Raw genomic sequence first — 13,848 nt, forward strand, 5'->3', positions numbered from 1 at the left:
AACCAGAGGGCAATAAATGTGCCGTTTGATGGCTCAACTTGTTTCATCGATCGCACAGCTTAACGATGCACCAACGCTTGGTGGGTATGCTGATACGTTTTGTTCAATATTTCAAGGCGGGTTTTATAGGTAAATAATGTGTCAGCAAAGAAAAAAAAGAACTTCACAAAACAACATTCTACTTTCCGATTAACAAAACGATTCAGACACAAATGATCGATCTACACCTGCGTAGTGCGCTCTTCCTTCCGTATCTCAACTACCGGGTTCAACCCCCGTGGTCCCCGTGTGTCAAGTGTCAAGAGTAGCTGCATTTTAACCACGTTTGGCAACACGTTTCGTGTTATTGCGTTTTGATTCACACTCTACCGCGTAAAAGATAAGCCTAAGGGGAGCTATGCTGCGTGCGTGTCTTTCGCGTACTTCTCGCCAAAAATGTACGGCAAAAGATCGAAATAGGTGTCGCAAGACCTTACCACCGCCGGTCGGCAAGGTGTCGAATCCGTGAAGGGAAACCTTTCGAGCCTAACGGATTTCAACGCAGCGTGTGAGCGCAACATCGCGTTGAACAACAATCGAAGCATATCGCTGGAAGGATGGGATGGAGAGCTAGAGGTGTTTTCCCTGCAGCTTCTCCGATAACAATTAATCACCGCTGCGTGGCTGTGAAATCTGACCCGTGGAGGTGAAGAATGCATGCAACAGAACAACACTTCCGAAATCCGAAGCTACCGGACTGGCGTCCAGTCCGGCGCGCGCTGCTTTACGATGAATTGTGCGCCATTTGTCACGATTGCACCTCGGAACAATGTGTGCAAAAGGTGCATTTTAACACCTCGCGCCGATACGCATCTAGGAAGCGCCGATGGCAAACAGGTGAAAAGTTATTGCTGAGAATACTTTTAATCGGTTTCATCACGTTCGTGTACAGTTTATCACATTTGCATCTGTGCCATGTAATGGTAGCATATGCAATCAGAAGATGTGTGTTTGTGTATTAGTAAAAACATGCATGGTTTACTTCTTAAAACTAAAATGTGTTACAAACAATGTTCTTTTCAATAAAATGTAAAAATATTTTGAATAATTCATTGTGGCACAGAAATTGCAGGAATAAATAAAATTGATTTTTCTTCAAAAACTTAGTTAATCAATCTCAACTAGAAATCCATCTCATCTGATACCTCTTCTTATACCAATCACATCTATTACGCTCATCTTCATCATGGAGAGATCCCTTCCTGATCGCACTGCTGCACAAGCACCCCTCTCTAAAGCTCATTACTTCTTGTCGTCACCGACACCGACGTCATCAAACTATGCAAAAACGACCACATCACAAACACCCGTACACAATACTATCAAGCAGTGGTCGGAAAAGTGGACGCAAGCGGAGAGAGATTGTGGTAAAGATGCGCCTCAGGCTCCACCGCACCACGCACTCGGTGGGGTCGTCGCTTTTCATCGCAGTTAGCGAGCCCGAAACGAAGTTGTCGAGAACTGCCGAACATTGCAACCCAACCAAAACGTTCTGGACCTTCGCCCGGGTAACAGGTCACAGGTGTTTGCGGGTATCGTACACTATTCCGCAAACTCTAGGCTAGTGGATGGTGTGAAGAGGTCAGCCTAGTATTGCTTGTGGATGGATGTGCTGAAACTGTGTGTGAGTCAACAGAATTGGAAACAAGTTATGCTAGTGCTGTGATACATGATTATGAGCAGTGTTTAAGTGGACTGGTGGCTAAGTAAAAGTGAATAGTGTTTGAGCTAGAAAGAGTTACTAGTGCTGTAAGGATAGTGAAAACGAAAGTGATATTATTCCTGCTTCATAATGGAGACTAAGGTTTTGGTAAGAAATTTTTCGGTGTTTTTTTTTTTTTGTTATTTTCAAAAATTTCCTACTATTCCTAAAAACCACAAACAAAAAGCCGCCTGTTGATCAATATTGATCTTCTCACAAGATGTGTGTGATTTATGTAAATGAAAGGCGTTATTAAATCAATCATATGAGACCTCTTAAGTTCATCGCATTCACACGTGGCCAATTAAGGGAGCCACATACATAATTTTTACGATCATAATTCTCGACCCTTTCATTGGTTTTGGTGTTGTTGTTTTTTTTTTCGTGCGCGCCCACGATCATTTGATCCCCAATACTGTGCGGCTCTCGAACGTGTCAACGGTTCATTTGGACAGTTTCTCAGTGCCGCGGTGGCAGATGGTAGTAAACAAATTTACATAAACTACAATTTGCACCTGTAAATAGCATTATTCTTCATCTTGGGGCGCTTGGGGCTCGGTGGCATGCTCTTGACAAGCAGTACATGATGGGATTATACCCATTCGTCAACCGTATGCGATCAGGGTGCAATGAAAACAAAACCCTCCCTTCTTGTTGAGGTATGGAATTCCATATCTATGCCAAGAGAGGAATCAAGGCAGATCCGGGTGCGAATAGACAGCATGTTTCGCCATACAAATAGATAAATCAAATAGGAAGATGTCTGCTGGAATCTGCAAAAAAGTACGGAAATTAAATTATTTATTTGGAAGTTATGGTTTATTCTTTATTTGGAACCATTTTTAATTAGTTTATTGAAAATTTCTGTTACTTCCGAATTAAAAGTCTACAACTGAGGTCTCTGAAAAGGCTATCAGAATCTCAAACTGTGCCAGCCGGACACGCTAGGAAGCAGGGATAGCAAGAATTGAGCAAATATTTGACAAACAACGGTTTGCCGGGTGACTTCTGCGATTGCATCATACGGCAATTTTAATGATTTTTTTCTCTCGTCAGTACCTCCCATCAATGCGTGTTATTTGCGTGTTGGTTTGCGAAAACACAAATTTGCAAGCAGCACGGTAGGCAACGCGTCCAAGACAAGCAATGGGATTTGCATGATATTATTACCAATGGTGAAATATGTTCCCAAAATATGACCAGTTATACACGAACTTCATGTTCTCTACTCGATAGTATATTTAAGAGCAAATCAAAACAGTAAATACATTAGAAATGCATCTGCAAGTACATCCAACAGCGCTGGAAAGCAAACTAGAGCACCCGGAGTGTGTTTGATTAAGCAATTGGCGCACAAACGTCATGTGCGCTATATCATTTTCACGAGCATCACTTCACACCCAAACGCCTCGGCATCATTGCCAGTGTGGCGGTTACCGCGGCTCTATCTGACCTTAAACGATCTTTATCGATCGATAACAATGCGAATGCGATAGTGACATTGTTGCAACAATGCCCGTTTGCAGTGAGGTTCCGTGACATCTGTCGCGTCGCAAAAGGACCCGCGGATGAAGCCATCGCTAATCCGCATTCGGTTGTGCCTTTGCCTTCCCGAAACAGCGACAAAAACGCAAACCCCCTTCGAGATGTGAAATGTCATCTTCGCTCCAGGCTCACGAAATGTGCAACCAGCCGCGGTGTGCAACGATACGCGTCGACCTAGCGCACCGTTCCATTCATCAGTTCGCGGCAGATCATATCACCGATCGAAACGATCGATCGTCTTTTCCCGCTCCCCTCCCAGTCTCCAGGGGATCGACTCTCAAGATCGTGTTTAGCATATGCACATAAATATCAGCACCCTCAAACCTGCTACCCGGGTGTGGAAAGTGGGAGGAAGATGCACACGTTCAAACAACGATAAGTACACACAATGATACCGCGAGCGTGCGCTACGCGGCACTTACTACCACGGGGGGAAAGAGATAGGGGAACAAACCTCTAATCCCCAGAGACGACCATTCCAGTCTATATCGCGGCGGCTTGTGGTCGTCATCAGCATGTTCTTTTCCCTTTCGTTGGAGGAGAGATGAAGAGACACGATCCGATCGCGTCCATCATCGACACCTTCAGCGGCGCGCGCAGCCCTCTCTCGGATGCAGCAGTGACATCGGCGTTGCACGCGCGGCGGCTCGTTAGAGTTAATTATTCACAAACAGCAACTACTGGACCGAGCCCCGTTCAAGGGTGAGGCTACATACGCTGGATGTGTTGGCTGGCTCTGGGTTAGGGCGCGAATGTGTACGACAGAACACAGTTGAAGAGGAGATCGTGATTTTTTTACATGCCGGAGATCAAGAACGAAGATGTACGATCGAGAATGAAGATGCTTGTACAAATAGATTTCATGTCGTTTCTAACTGCAATCCAGGGAATATGTGCATATAAGTAGTTGCATTCATAATTAAAATGTGTTTGTTTGCCTCTTCTTTTCCTGTTTCTTCATCAATGCACTGAAAACTTACATCCTCGTAAAATTCAAAAACTCTTTCACCTATAGCGAGAGTCCAGATAAGATTCGATCTAACGTCCCATTGTATCTGGAGCTGTACATTAATCCACTGCACCATGAGAGCTTTCTCGATTATCGACGCTATTAACGAACAAAAATGAATTAAAATTAACCATTTATTATTCAAAATTTGGCTGAAATCTAATATGCCAGAGATCAATCTTCGATTCTCTGCTTCTAGCAACCCAAATCTAAACATCATCACCTAACAAATTATGTGATAGGATTAAATTTGAATCAATAAACCATTTCGTCGATTTAATAGCTCACGCGATAACGGTAGCGTTGGCGATCTATCGACATCAAAGTTCATCACTAGCCCCATAATCCTTCAAGCTCTATTAACGCAACCATCCCCATTACCGCCCGTAATGGGTTAACATGAAATTGGCCAACTACCGAAAGATTTATGAGCAATACATATTCAACACCGACCGATCGAAGATGATTGCCACGGTTTGCACCCCGTTCTGCCGCTGCGTGACTCACTGCCCTGCCACGGTACGGCACCTGTGCGCATACATTCTCGCTTATGTCATTCGCAAGTTCGATTGGATTCCGGTGCTATCAGCACGCATGCGGGGAAGGCCCGGCCCGGGAGTTCAGGGTGAGATCTTTATGAACTTTTCAACCCACGTCCGAAAAACCGCTTCCTCGCATCGCCGCCGCTGCTGCGGTGTGTCTCACGGCTATAAATCGAACAACGTTTTATTGACAGCGACCACCCCGGCGGGTCAACCTTAACCCGATCGATGGTCGTTTGGAAGATAATTTTATCAAAAAACGCATGGAAAGATTCACTAATAAAGTTGGAGAGTTTTCGGGCTAGAGAACTGATGCAAACTGCAACAAACTGTTTGGAGATGAAGATGTTTTGCATCACTGCCCGAGGATCGCCCGAATCAAATGGGCAAGATCACATTAACTTTTGCACTTTTTAGTCAACCGACCGGAAAGGCTATCGGAATGTTTGGGAACGAGCGAATTGAGTCGCATGCGAACAAAAACGAAATGATGAGTTGTTTAGTTTTCCGTATGGTAAAGACCACATCTTGGCAAACAAATCATCTAGCCTAGCCGGACTGCGCGTTGTGATGAGCGATAATGGTGATAGCCTCACTTTCCTGTTGCCGTAGATGGTGCGGACAACACCAGGCCATGAAGAGGATACAATAACGCATCTTCGTACGAGTTAAGCCCATTATTACCAACGCTAGCCTAACCTGTCTATCAACGCGTTTTATTTCAGATAATCATCCTGCTGCTCTTAACGATGGTGCGTGCCGCGTCCAAATACTACGACGGTCCGATACGCCCGTACGAGTTCGGCTTCAACATCGAAGGACATCAGCACAGGAAGGAATCTAAAGGTTTGCTGCGGATTGCCATCCCCAATTGCTGATTGCTGATCTGCATTGTCTTGACCGCCATTCTCCTTCCCCACCATACTATTTTGTTTTGCAGATAAAAACGGAATCATTATGGGCGAGTTCGGGTTCATTACGGCCGATAATGTCTACCACGTCACGGTGTACGCGACCGATGCGGACGGCAACTTTAAGATTGTCAGCATGAAGAACTATAAACTCGGACCAACCACACTGCCTCCTCCTCCTCCTCCTCCACCATCGCCACCACCACCCACCACCACCACTACACCCGCCCCAACGACTACCTCAACCACACCGCAACCGTTCCGCATAATCACCACCGCCAAACCGATCGTCCCGCTGACCACGCCGAAACCCTCCAGCGTGGCCACCTGCTCGGGATGCAAAATCCCGGAACCACCGGTACCGTCCACGCAGCCCCCGCTGCCCGAAACGAGCACCCTGTACGTGCCACCGTTTAAAATCGTCAACAAGAACGACCTTGAACCGGTGGGCGGAGGTAAAGCAACGCCCGGCTCAATGGTGACCACAACGGCCGGGTCGGTCAGCGGGCCGGCCGAGCCACCGCCCGATGTGCCCCAGAAGCTGGTCGAATCGAAGGGATCGAAGGAAGGGTCGGAGCGTCAGCAGCAGGGTGGAGGGTCGGGCACGAGCTCAGCTGCAAACGCTACTGCTGGGGAGCGGAGCGAACAGAGGAAAGAGCCGAACAGATCGAAGGAGCAAACGAGCGGCGAACGAAAAGCGCCGAAAGGTATGCAATGTGCACATAATTTAAAATCGAGGAAGCTTTATCGACTAAGTCGACATACGCTTGGGAACTTGCCGTTTGAAGCACTCACAGACACTTTTAATGACATTTAACAACACTTTTTCATGATGTTTACGATGTTCTTCTCATTTCAGAAGATCAACCTCAATCACACTCCCGCTCGGAGACACCGAAAAAGGACGGCCGTGGGTCCACCGGCACCGATAAGGACGATCCGATGAAGCTGATCGAGATACACACTGCCAACATGATCCAGCACATCCTGAACGGGCTGCTGTATCGGTTCAACTACACCGCCGGCTACCACGGCCACCACGAGCAGGGCGACCGGCAGGGCAATAAGGAGGGCGGCTACTATTCGATCGGGCGGGACGGTATCCGGCGCGGCGTTAGCTATAAGGCGAACGAGTTTGGCTACCAGCCGCACATCAAGTTCGAAAAGGTCAGCCCGGAGGAGACGCCCCGCGAGGAGACGGAAAAGCAGGCGGGGTTGAAAGGGTTCGACTTTAAGTGGTTTTACGGTTCGTAATGGGATGCTGCATCCCGATTCCTTTTTGTATTGTAACTACTAAAAATACTCAACTCGATCTTGTGTGACGGGAAAAGGAATGTTATAACACTGCCTCCCTCCGATTTGTAACAGTCCTCTGCCACAGGTCCTCTGCATCCTTTTTGAAAGTAAAGTAAGAGTGGCATGCAAATTTAAATGTAAAACCAGGATAAACGTAGGGAGATAACCATTGAGGATGGAGCATTCAAAAGCGAGAAGAAATGAATGTAAGACAAAACACGCGCTCTGTTTCATATGTTTAACGCTGCGATATGCTAATAAAAGTGATAGGAAGGTAAGCCTTCAGTAACAAACTGGTTGGTGTGCTTTCGTCCAAGGTTTCGTCCGAAAATACATTCCAAAAAACCAGCCCCAAATCCGGTTGTTTGCTGAATTGCGACTGCTTTTACCGATTGCAACATAGCTTTACTTCCAAGGTGATAATTTTGACACTTACTACATACTAATCACTCAAAGTCACTCTAACATCCAGAACGCAAATTCCCAAGAATGCATTTGTGCATCATTCCCGTTTCCCAGCTACAATCGACACCATATTTGGCCGACTGTTGATTGGTTTGTTAGTCATCGCCCGCCCAAATGCTCATCGCCACAAAAGACACAAAACGAAAGCAAACACTGCGTTCGTTGCTCTCGTCCAACGGGAGAACCGATAATTAGTATCCAAGAATGGAACCAGCCCACTAATACGACTCACATTCTGCACGTTCATTGACCATGACAGTGACACTGCGGCAAGGTAACCGTAAAAGGAGACGCCCACGCCGGTTTGTCTTTCGCTTCCCGAAAGAAAAGAACACCAAAAACAAAACCGTTTAAGAGGACAGGAGATAGTTCGCGGCACAATGGACACAATGTAACCAGATGAACTGTTCCAAATGGAATTATTCCGACGCCATTGCCGAAACTGATGTCCCCAAAAACCAGCCAGCGGAATGGATACTGACCGGATAAGATAAAGCTGACAGTTTTGTTGAACTTTATCCCATATTCCGACCTTTCGTCGGGCAACGGGGTACATTTCTGCAACTGTTCTGGAAGCGGGAACATTCAGCGGAGTTACGTCAGCCGTAACGAATCGGATCAATAATCGGCCAAGCCAGGACATGGGCCCAGGTTCCGCGAGCTCAAGAGCTGTCTTGCGAAGGAACAAATGGCGCAGTTCTGTGACTTTGTGCAAACCCCTTTGGGGCGATCAAAGCTCAAACTGTCAGCGGCATTGTTATGGAGGCGTTTAGGGCGAAATGCGATAAGTGAGCCAACCTGCGCAAACAGTTCGGCTCCGACTGGCTGGTCACTCAGCGAGCCGAGAGGCCACTCAGCACGATCGAAAGGACGATCGTGCTCTCTTGGATTAAGGCGGCCGAGCGGGACGGTCACACACAAAAAGGGCTTAGGATTAATAAATTATATATTACTGTTTTGTTTTTAATAAGTACAACGTCGTTTTAGCAAAGCCCCACAAATATCACAAAAGTGGCGACGAGAAAAGTTAATGTGATCGTTTCGTGTTGTAAAGTGCTGACCAAATTTTAATTCGTTTTTTGTTCGTTTTCTTCCGTGTCCCGCTCACACACATACACCCACACAATTGCGCCACCACGTCCCAAGAAGCGCAAGATGAACCCCGCTGATGCAACGATGGATTTACCGACGGAGGAGGAGCAGCGACGTGCATCCTTAGGCCGGCCGGGATTTTTCAACCCGGCGGTGATGCAGCAACCCGGAGCATCGCAGCCGCACGTTCCCTCCGTGCACGAAGTAGCGTTCCATCATCAGGTGTCCCCAAATGGGCACCTCTATCCGCCATCGCAATTGGGACCCGCATCAGCGCCGCCGGTATCAGCGCCATCGCAATTTGTGCAACCGCCATCGCAAACGGGCTCAGCTGTAGTGGATAACGCCGTACTCCTACAAACGCTGAAAATGATGCAGCAACACATGACCCAGCAACAGCAGCTTATTAGTAAAATAATGTCCCAGCAAACAAACCAGCCCGCATTTACGCCAAATTTCAATCCAGAGCAAGCAACGGAAGCATTAGCCAATTCGATTATGGAATTTCGGTTCGATCCTGAAGCTGGCATCACCTTCAGAACATGGTTTTCCCGGTACGAGGAGCTGTTCAACGAGGATGCTTGTCGGTTAAGTGATGCAGCAAAAGTGCGACTTCTTTTAAGGAAGCTAGGTGCAGCCGAGCATGATCGGTATTTGTCGTTTATCCTGCCCCTACGTTCAAGTGAATTTTCATTCAAGGAGACGATCGCGAAGCTCGCTGTGCTGTTCGACGTGCAGGAATCCTTGATAAGCAAAAGGTACAAGTGTTTGCAGCTTACAAGGAAACCTGAAGAGGATCTGCTTACCTACGCATGTCGGGTAAATAAATCATGCGTAGAGTTCGAGCTCAGCAAGCTCGACGAGGAACAGCTAAAGTGCCTCTTATTCGTTTGTGGATTAAGAGAAGAACGAGACGTCGAAGTGCGAACCAGATTGTTGGCGAAAATCGAGGATCGAGAGCAGATTACGTTGCAGCAACTGTCAGAGGAATGTAGTCGCATTGCCGCGCTAAAAAGAGACAGCGCAATGATTCAAGAAAATGAACGGCAAGTACTCGCATTGCATAACAATAACAAAAAAGAAAAATTTAACAATCATACTAAAGCTAAAAATTCGAGTTTTCAGCACCGGCAATTCCCCAGAAGAAATAATGTCCAAAGATATGATAAGCAGCGTCCTCCCGCACGGAACACCCATCCCAGTCGACCATGCTGGCTTTGTGGCGACAGACATTGGGTGCAATATTGTGGCTATAAATCGCACAAGTGCCAAGATTGCGGACGAATAGGACATCGGGAAGGCCACTGCAATACCGCGAACCAAAAAGGAAAATTTCGTCAGAGCCCATCGGTGGAGACACGTATCGTCACGGTGAATGCATGTGCCGTCGCGGTAAACCGTAAGTACGTTAACGTACTAATAAATGGAAAAAATGCCAGGTTACAACTCGATACGGGGTCCGATATTACGATCATAAATAGATCTCTGTGGCAAAGCTTAGGCAAACCTCCTCTAAATGCATGCGAGATACGAGCAAAAACAGTTTCAGGGGCTAGCCTTCACTTAGACGGGGAATTCGAAGGAATTGTTACGGTTGGAGAGAAAACAAAAGCAGCTACCATCCGCGTAGCTTGCGTAAATCTCTTATTATTGGGTGCAGATATCATCGACGCATTTGATCTCGGATCGTTACCGATGAATGCATATTGTGGAACTGTTTCGACAGCGACACCAATTGCAAAACAATTAGAAACCAAGTTTCCCAGTGTTTTTAGGGGATCAGGCTTATGCACCAAGGCACGTATAAAAGTGCAAGTAAAAGAGAACACCCAACCAACCTTTTGTCCAAAGCGCCCAGTCGCTTATGCTATGCAAGAAGCTGTGAATAAGGAACTAGACAGATTAGAGCAACTTGGAGTTATTACGCCGGTAGACTATTCGGAATGGGCGGCTCCAATAGTGGTTGTTAGAAAGGCAAATGGAACTATAAGAATATGTGGAGACTACTCCACCGGCCTTAATTCAGCATTACGGACGCATGAATACCCTTTACCATTACCCGAAGACATTTTTGCCAAACTTGCCGGTTGCAAATATTTTAGCACAATCGATCTATCGGATGCATTTCTTCAGGTGGAAGTAGAAGAAAAATACAGATCGTTTTTGGTAATAAATACACACCGTGGTTTGTACACATACAACCGATTACCACCAGGTATAAAGATTGCACCAGCCGCATTCCAGCAAATTATTGATACCATGCTAGCTGGATTGAATGGAGTGTGTGGTTATATGGATGATGTGATAGTAGGGGGTAAAACTGAGGTTGAACATGATGCTAATCTATACAAACTATTGCAACGGATCGAAAGCTACGAGTTTACAATACGCGCCGAGAAATGTTCTTTTAAAATGTACCAAATTCCATACCTAGGCCACATAATTGATCATCAAGGAATTAAACCAAATCCAGAAAAGATAGCGGCAATTCTCAACTTACCAGCACCAACCGATTTAAGTGGCGTAAGATCATTCTTAGGTGCCATTAATTACTATGGCAAGTTTGTGCCCAACATGCGCGAGTTAAGGTATCCTTTAGACATGCTCTTAAAAAAGGACGGAAGATTCGAGTGGACCCTTGATTGTGAAAAAGCTTTTAAAAAGTTTAAAGAAATTTTATCATCAAATTTGCTTCTCACACATTACGATCCCCGAGCCAAAATTGTTGTTTCTGCAGACGCCTCTTCTATAGGGGTCGGAGCAACCATTAGCCATGTTTTCTCTGATGGATCCGTTAAAGTAATACAGCACGCATCTAGAGCGCTAACCAAAGCAGAAACAGGTTACAGCCAAATCGATAGAGAGGGATTGGCCATAGTATACGCTGTAACCAAATTTCATAAAATGCTGTTTGGGAGACACTTTATTTTACAAACAGATCATAGACCACTGCTTAGAATATTTGGTTCAAAAAAGGGGATTCCGATCTATACAGCAAATCGTCTTCAAAGATTCGCGCTGACGCTACAGCTTTATGATTTTGAAATGGAATACATACAATCAGACAAGTTTGGAAATGCGGATGTCCTGTCTCGTCTTATACAAAATCATGCAAAGCCAGAGCCAGAATATGTGATCGCGAGCGCTAGCCTAGAAGAAGACTTGGAGGCAGTAGTTATCAATGCGATTAGTTCGTTCCCCCTCACGTTCAGAGACGTTGAGATAAAAACCCAGAGCGATCCCGTACTACGACAGGTTTACACACATATAAAAAAGGGCTGGCCAACAAACGTATCGTATGGATCAGAGCTTGCACGTTACCATGATAGAAGAGAGTCCTTGTCAGCAGTAAACAACTGTATCCTATTTGGAGAGAGGGTAGTGATCCCCAAACTGCTACAGAAACAATGCCTGAGTCAGATCCATCATGGTCATCCGGGGATTCAAAGGATGAAGGCCTTAGCTAGAAGCTACATGTACTGGCCATCTATGGATCGTGATATTACTGAATGGGTTAATTCGTGTCATGCCTGCCAGGCAGCCGCCAAATCACCTCCAAGCACCGATAAAACCAGCTGGCCAAAATCTTCAGCTCCTTGGCAACGCCTTCATATCGATTATGCTGGTCCATTAAAGGGAGAGTGGTATCTTATATTAGTGGATTCTTTTTCAAAATGGCCGGAAATAGTTCAAACTAGCAACACGTCATCAGCGGCTACAATTGCTATTCTTCGTAGTATTTTCGCACGTTTTGGTATGCCGATGACGCTAGTGTCTGATAATGGGACACAATTCTGCAGTATTGAATTTGAACGATTTTGTAAGAAAAGCGGTATTATACACGTTAGAACGGCGCCTTACCATCCACAATCAAACGGCCAGGCAGAGCGATTTGTGGACACTTTTAAGCGAGCTATGAGGAAAATCGAAGTTGATGGTTACACGGTTCGGGAGAGTTTGGACATATTCTTACAAACTTACAGGTCTACCCCAAACGCTTGTCTGGAAGGATCAAAGTCTCCCGCGGAGATCATGTTGAGTAGACGCCCAAGAATACCGCTGGATTTATTAACACCATTACAAAACCCACCACAGATAAGCCCTACTGTAGAAGAAAGAGAATTTTGCCCTAATCAAAACGTTTATGCTAAACATTATTCCCAGAATGGATGGAGATGGATAACCGGTACGGTTCTGAAGCGACAAGGTAGAGTCATGTACGTGGTCAGGACGGCTGATGGAAAAATCATTCGACGGCATATTCATCAGCTACGTCGGCGAACGCAAGAAGAATCTTCAACAGTAGTTCAGCCTCGCTTACCTCTAGATGTTTTGCTTGAAGCTTGGAATTTGGATCGCGTACAAAGTCCACCTGCACCTGCACCGTCACCACCAGCAGACTTACCGTTACCTTCAAGCATCAGCGACCACCAAACGGTACCGGTGCTTCCTCCTGCTACGTCCACACAAACATTTGGAAAAACAACAACTGCACGTCCCAGAAGGCTGTATCAGGTACAGGAACCACGACGCTCTTCTCGCAATAGAAGATTGCCCAGTCGGTTCGATGTGTACCGTATATTTTAAGAGAGGGAGATGTTATGGAGGCGTTTAGGGCGAAATGCGATAAGTGAGCCAACCTGCGCAAACAGTTCGGCTCCGACTGGCTGGTCACTCAGCGAGCCGAGAGGCCACTCAGCACGATCGAAAGGACGATCGTGCTCTCTTGGATTAAGGCGGCCGAGCGGGACGGTCACACACAAAAAGGGCTTAGGATTAATAAATTATATATTACTGTTTTGTTTTTAATAAGTACAACGTCGTTTTAGCAAAGCCCCACAAATATCACAAAAGGCATGAAATTGTAGCGCCCGCACTCTCCTGCAGCAGGGTCAACTGAGCGTGGGCAGTGAGCGCTGGCTGGAGGAGGTAGTTAGTGTTGTACACATGCGTAGGATTTGTGGTTCAAACTGTGTATGTGTGTGTGTAACGAAACATTCCACCTAACCGAAAGGGGGTCCATCAGCATCCAGTGCCTTCGGAGGTGTCAGTCGCCCCAAAAGAATGGATTCAATCGCGATTGGAACTTGTCGGGACAGGCAGATATGGACAACGGCCCGGTAAAGTGGTCCCAGGAGACACACACCGGAGCTAGCAAGAATTGGCTGGTAGTAGAAGCGTTACAAATGGTTTGGCTTTTGCCCTGTAAGTGTCATATCGGAGTTTGTACTGAAACACCACCCACAT

General features: G+C 46.2%; 2 protein-coding genes across 2 annotated transcripts; both read left to right on the forward strand.

Annotated features, from left to right (window-relative positions):
* Window positions 1–1,507: 1,507 nt before the first annotated feature.
* Window positions 1,508–7,337, forward strand: LOC120897187 (protein lethal(3)malignant blood neoplasm 1). Its single transcript, XM_040301860.1, has 4 exons — window positions 1,508–1,849; window positions 5,563–5,683; window positions 5,778–6,455; window positions 6,608–7,337. Exons 1-4 carry the CDS (start codon window positions 1,832–1,834, stop codon window positions 7,000–7,002), a joined length of 1,212 nt encoding a protein of 403 aa, XP_040157794.1. The 5' UTR covers window positions 1,508–1,831; the 3' UTR covers window positions 7,003–7,337.
* A 948-nt stretch (window positions 7,338–8,285) lies between these two features.
* LOC120897039 (uncharacterized protein K02A2.6-like) lies at window positions 8,286–13,381 on the forward strand. Its single transcript, XM_040301645.1, has one exon. The coding sequence runs from the start codon at window positions 8,665–8,667 to the stop codon at window positions 13,186–13,188; it is 4,524 nt and encodes a 1,507-aa protein (XP_040157579.1). The 5' UTR covers window positions 8,286–8,664; the 3' UTR covers window positions 13,189–13,381.
* The last annotated feature ends 467 nt before the right edge of the window (window positions 13,382–13,848 follow it).

This window comes from Anopheles arabiensis, chromosome 2, assembly GCF_016920715.1.
Source record: "Anopheles arabiensis isolate DONGOLA chromosome 2, AaraD3, whole genome shotgun sequence".
NCBI classification, from domain to species: Eukaryota; Metazoa; Arthropoda; class Insecta; order Diptera; family Culicidae; genus Anopheles; species Anopheles arabiensis.

Excerpts from the sequence above, each read along its gene's own strand:
- LOC120897039 (XM_040301645.1), top strand. The coding sequence starts at position 8,665 with ATGAACCCCGCTGATGCAACGATGGATTTACCGACGGAGGAGGAGCAG.
- LOC120897187 (XM_040301860.1), top strand. Across the intron at positions 5,684-5,777 it reads GCACAGGAAGGAATCTAAAG|ATAAAAACGGAATCATTATG; the intron begins GTTTGCTGCGGA and ends TTTGTTTTGCAG. Across the intron at positions 6,456-6,607 it reads CGAACGAAAAGCGCCGAAAG|AAGATCAACCTCAATCACAC; the intron begins GTATGCAATGTG and ends TTCTCATTTCAG.